The sequence below is a fragment of the Desmodus rotundus genome, chromosome 1 (genome assembly GCF_022682495.2).
Source record: "Desmodus rotundus isolate HL8 chromosome 1, HLdesRot8A.1, whole genome shotgun sequence".
Taxonomy (NCBI): Eukaryota; Metazoa; Chordata; class Mammalia; order Chiroptera; family Phyllostomidae; genus Desmodus; species Desmodus rotundus.
The window spans coordinates 42469902-42475061 of NC_071387.1; the positions used below are offsets into that span (position 1 = coordinate 42469902).

Sequence of the window (5160 nt, forward strand, 5' to 3'; positions counted from 1 at the left end):
AATACGACAGCTTCTGGTCCCAGGAATAAGAGCTGAAATCCATTTCCAATTTGCCTTCTAATGAGCCTTCCCCAAACTCCTTGGTTCCCTCCCGCCCCCCCATAACTTATTGATTTATAATATTAATTACAATAGAAACTCTTACCTGAAAATTGACTTTCATTAATCTGATTGTACAACACAGTATAAACACAGACACCAGGAGTGTTATATTTATTCAGACAACTGGAGCATCCACTTTCGCGTTTGTCTGTCTGTTTAAATACCTGCCCAGCAAAGGCTGGGGCTCAGGCCGGCCGGGCCAGGGCGCTGTCTCCCCGTCCCGAGGCCTGGGGACCACACGTCTCTCCGCATTCGTGTCCCCCCGCCCGCTGGAAGCCTTAGGAGTGCACCAGCACCGAGTGCAGGGGGCCCCCCTTGCTGTCGGCCGCGCTCGCGGCCGCGGGCTCCCGCAGGGAGGCGACGGGCGAGGCAGAGGCCGTGGGGCACAGGGCGGACGACGGGGGCGGCTGCTGTGCGGCCGCGGGTACCGGGAGAGCCGGCGGCAGCACGGCTACGGGCGGCAGCGCTGGAGTGGGCTTGATGGGCACCGGCACCGCAGGCAGGCCCTGGCTCGCCGAGTGGCACAGGGCCTTGACCGGCACCCCGAAGGCCCCGTAATCCGGGCCCACAGGCACCCCTGAGGCGGCGGCGGCGGCCGCGGCGGCCGCGGCCACCGAGTCCACGACCCCGACGTGTGGCCACACGGAGCCCACGACGTTGCCGAGCTGGCCCGGCACGGGATAACCCAGGTGGTGCATGACCGAGGCCAAGGGCAGCCCGCCGGCCTGCAGCACGCCCTTGTAGTCACGGCCGATGATGTTCTCGATGGCGAACGGGTGCTTGAAGCCCGACGTGGACGCGGCGGCGGCCGGGCCCAGCCCATAGGGCGGGAGCTGCGACAAGCGCCCCACGCTGCCCACCGCCGCCGCCGCCACGGCCGCCGCCGCCGCCACGGCCGCAGCCTCCTGCATCTTGCCGGGGTGAGCCGGCTGCTGCGGCTGCTGGGCGGGTGGCTGCTGGGGCTGCGACGGGAGGTGCGGCGGCGGCTGCTGGTGGAAATAATGCACCACGTGCGGCGGGGGCGGGGGCGGCTGGGGTGGGGGGTGATGGTGGTGGTGGTGCGCTGCGGCGTGATGGTGGTGGTGGTGCGCGGGGTGCGGGTGATGGGGGTGCAGGTGCCCTCCGGGCCCCGCGCCTGGTGAGCCCTTGGCGCTTCCCGCGTGCAGGTGAGTGTGGTCCGCGCGCAGCACCTTGAAGCGCTTTCGGCGCCTTAGGAAGCTGCCGTTCTCGAACATGTCGCCGCAGTCGGGGTGCAGCGCCCAGAAGCTGCCCTTGCCGGGCTGGTCGGGCCGCCGCGGGATCTTGATGAAGCAGTCGTTGAAGGAGAGGTTGTGGCGCAGGCTGTTCTGCCAGCGCTGCGTGTGCTCGCGGTAGTAGGGGAAGCGCTCCATGATGAACTTGTAGATGTCGCTCAGCGGCAGCATCTTCTCCGCCGAGTGCTGGATGGCCATGGCGGTCAGCGAGATGTATGAGTAGGGCGGCTTCTGGTCGCTGTACGAACTCTTCCCTGGCCGCGGCATCGCCCCTGCCGCCTCCACCGCCCTCTGGCTCCGCAGCCCTCTCCGGAGGCCTGGTAGTCTCCACTAATCCCCACTCCGCCCGCCCAGCTGGGTCTCCCCCTGGACCCTCTTGCCGTTTGTCTTCCGCCTTCTTGCAGCTGCCTGCGGTCTCTCTGCGATTGGCCTTTTGGGCCAATTTAGCTCTCCGCTCGCAACTTCTGGCCCCGACGGTCGCCGACCGGGGAGCGCAGTCGCGGGCGGGGCGCGCCAGCTTCCCCGCCACCCTCGCGGCGCCTTCCCGCGGGTGGCCAGAGACTGAGCGCTGGAGCTGGCGTTGGAAGAGTGGGGAGGCGCCGTGCTCCCTTCCGGGCTCCTCCTTGCCTTTTCTCGGTCCGAGGGAGGCGCAGGCCAAGCCGGCTGGGAGGAAGAGCTGGACAGTCAGAATTCTGGCGCTTTAAATCCGAACTGGCACTCGCTGTCCTGGAGGCCAGGGTCGGCGACACCTGCCCGCCCAGGGAGCTGCCCCCAGACCCGCCACTTAGTCTGCTCTGGAGTTCCGTTCTCCCGGAGGGGAGAGGCGAGGTAAGGAGAAGGAAGCCCACTCCTGGCAGCCTGCGTGTCCCTTTTCTCCGGAGGCTCGCGGCGGAGCCAGGGTAGAGCTGTAGACGGTCGCTGGAGGGGGAAAGTTTGGCGGTTTCTGCAGCCGCGGCGCCTGCAGGCTCCGAGGAGGGGCGGGGGCGCGGGGCGCGCGCTGCGGGCCTGAGGGGCGTTTGGAACCCCGAGAGGATGACAGCCCGGCGGAGGCCGGCTCAGCGATCCGCGCCGCAGCTGCCGCCGCTCTCCCGGGCCCGTCTGGAGCTGGAGAGGCGGCGGCGGCGGCTGTGGCAGAGACGCGCTCTCCTGGCTGCGTTTTGTAATGGTCCCCGAGACGCCGAGACCCCCGCAGCTCACGCTTCGAGACTATCACATGACCGAGGCTGAGGGACTCCGCGCCGCCGCCGCGTCTCTCGCAGAACAAGGGGCGAGAAGGCGAGGTGCTTCGCCCCCGCCCCACCCCCACTTCTGCCCCTTTTGGAGCGCCCCCACCCCGAGCACTAGTCACCCGCTCGCAGCACCCAGCCGCCGCCGAGTGGGGCGGGGAGCGCAAGCCGCTCGCGGAGGGTGGGGGGCGCAGCGCCGCCCGTGCGGTCCCGGCCGCGGCACCCCACCCGGGTCGCGACGCACGGCCGGGGGGGCACTGGAACCTGCCTTTTCTCTCCTCTCCTGCTTCTCCCCGCCCTTTAACTCTTCCCACCTACCGGCTCTGCTTCTCTCTACTGATACTACCTTCCTCCTGGGCTAGCCACTCCGGGCCAAGTTCGGAGAACCGTGACCTCAAAGCTTCTTCTCGGCAGGAAATCCCAGTACCTGGAAGGCAGGAGGGAAAAGCTTATGGGGAGGAGAGCCAGGGACGTTTTCGTCAAATGCTAACTTCATCACAACTTTATTGTGCACCAACTGTACGGCAGGCCCATTGATGGCGCCGGGTACGAGGAAGCGCGAGACAGCTCTCTGCGCTCCAAGGCGCGCTCCAGAGGGAGAGCGGACAGTAAACAGGAAATTAGTATAGGTACTAAGGGGGATTGGTCGATGGAGGCTCCACCGCGATTCTCAAGAGCGAGGGCTGGGACAGGGTGAGGCATTTCTCTGAGGTGGTGACGTCTCAGCTGGGGCCGAAGGGAGGAGTTGGTAGCTCAGAGAGTGTCGGAACCAAGTCTTTGCTATTCTTAGCACGTCGAGGGAAAGGAGATAACTAAAATCAAATAGGAGATCAAAATGATGAATTCACAGGGCCCTAGTGGACCTCTACGAAAAAAGTGGATGAGCGGAAGCGCTGAGGTCCGGGTGCTTGCTGGGGTCCGAGAAGCAGGTTCCTGCCCAGCACTCATCCGCACACCCACCAGCGAATCCCAAATGAATGCAGCGAGGACCCCAAGTTATATTCTGATTTTGGCTGAGGATGCCCTTGGGCTAGGAGGAGACGCAGAGTTTGGGTGGGGGAGGATAAACAAACAAACAAAAAACACCCCCCCCCAACTCTCTTCCAGTCTCTTGGGCCTCAATTTCATTATTTGTAAAATGAGATGTCTGAAGTTGGAAATTGCAAGGGTACCTTCCAGTTCCGCCAGTGGAGGAGAAAACAGCTATTAGGGACTATGGCTCACTCGGTTTTTAACTTCTTTTTCATGTCTAAATCTGCACGCAGAAGGCGATTGGCCCAGACTGCCCGGGAAACCACCTCTTACCCTCCAACCCTGGCGTCACCAGGTCGCATGTTTTTAGCTTAAGATTGTCGGCGAGCCACGAGAGGAGCTTTCTGCCGTCGGGTCCTGGGAGCGCAGTGAGCAGGGCAGATTCATAATTTTCATCTTCAGGCAGGAACTAGCTTCCTGGCTACTACTGTTTGGCCAGTTTGTCTTAGGCCAGCAGCCGTTTTTAGAATAGGTAAAAACAGTTACCGTAAAGTGTGCGAGGGGACCTCGGGTGGGGGGGGAGCTGGGAAGCGGCCTCTTGCCCGGTCCGAAGTGAAGGAGACCCTTTCAGAGTTGGATGCTTTCGCTTTCACTCCTGGCAGGGGATGTTCCTTCCGCCAATGGAGTTTTCTGTGGGGGAGAGGGAATTTTTGGTCCGCTGAGGCAGTTTAAGCAACCGAGCAGCAGCCGGCCTCCTAGCCTCGCGATGTCATGGAGGAATTCCGAGGACACCCGCAGTTACAGTGACAGCTTGAGTCCGTGGGGCTGGGTGTACCCTTCTCCCTTGACGGATGTGGTGCGAGAAGAGCCGTGTTCAGGCCCAGGAGCCGTCGGTGGGAGCTTGGCCTGCAGAGCGCTCAAAGCTCTTTCTGCACAGGCCCCGCACGCCGAGAGGTCAGAGGCATCTTCTGTTGACGCCTTGCTAGAGGATCTTTTCCGCGGGTTTCCGGTAAAGCAATGCCTGTTGCTTGGGAGCAGTTCAGGGACATTACCATCGGGCTAGTGGGCTTTGTGGTGTCTGGGGAGAGAGTGAGGGGAGGAGCCCTTCAAGGGCGCGTGGGGTAAGCGCAAACACTCGTAACTTGGACACTATAAAGCTATGAGCTGGGCGCTCACAGGTGAGCACGTTACAGCCTACAGACCCGCCACCACCACCTCGGCCTCGGCCCCGCGCGGGCCACGAGGCCAGCGCCTTCGTCCCGGAGAGCCACCAAACAATTTCGACAAAAACAGAGCCACGACGGTAGATCGAAGAGTCCAAGCTTCTTGCTTCCGCGTTCCAGGTGCACTAACCGAGGGCAGAAGGTGCTTCCCGACCCTGAAGCCCCAGCCCACGGGTCGGCCCAGGCCGCAGTTGCAGGAGGAGAGTGCTGACCCAAAGGGCCAGACGCCTGTCCACGTTGGAAAGGGGCCCGCAGCCGCCGCCGCGGAGTATTGTGGGGAAATCCCCGGCGTGGCGCGGGGCCCGACCGTGTTGGGTGGCGCTCGCCCCCTCTCCCCTCATTCCCCGGAGGTTGATTTAATTCCGGCCAGTTTTGCAGGCGCTC

General features: G+C 63.3%; 1 protein-coding gene across 1 annotated transcript; it reads right to left on the minus strand.

The window, feature by feature from the left end:
- Positions 1–380: 380 nt before the first annotated feature.
- On the minus strand, positions 381–1622 carry FOXB2 (forkhead box B2). The gene has a single exon (XM_053920139.1). The coding sequence runs from the start codon at positions 1620–1622 to the stop codon at positions 381–383; it is 1242 nt and encodes a 413-aa protein (XP_053776114.1).
- Between the last annotated feature and the right edge of the window lie 3538 nt (positions 1623–5160).

Excerpts from the sequence above, each read along its gene's own strand:
- FOXB2 (XM_053920139.1), bottom strand. The coding sequence starts at position 1,622 with ATGCCGCGGCCAGGGAAGAGTTCGTACAGCGACCAGAAGCCGCCCTAC.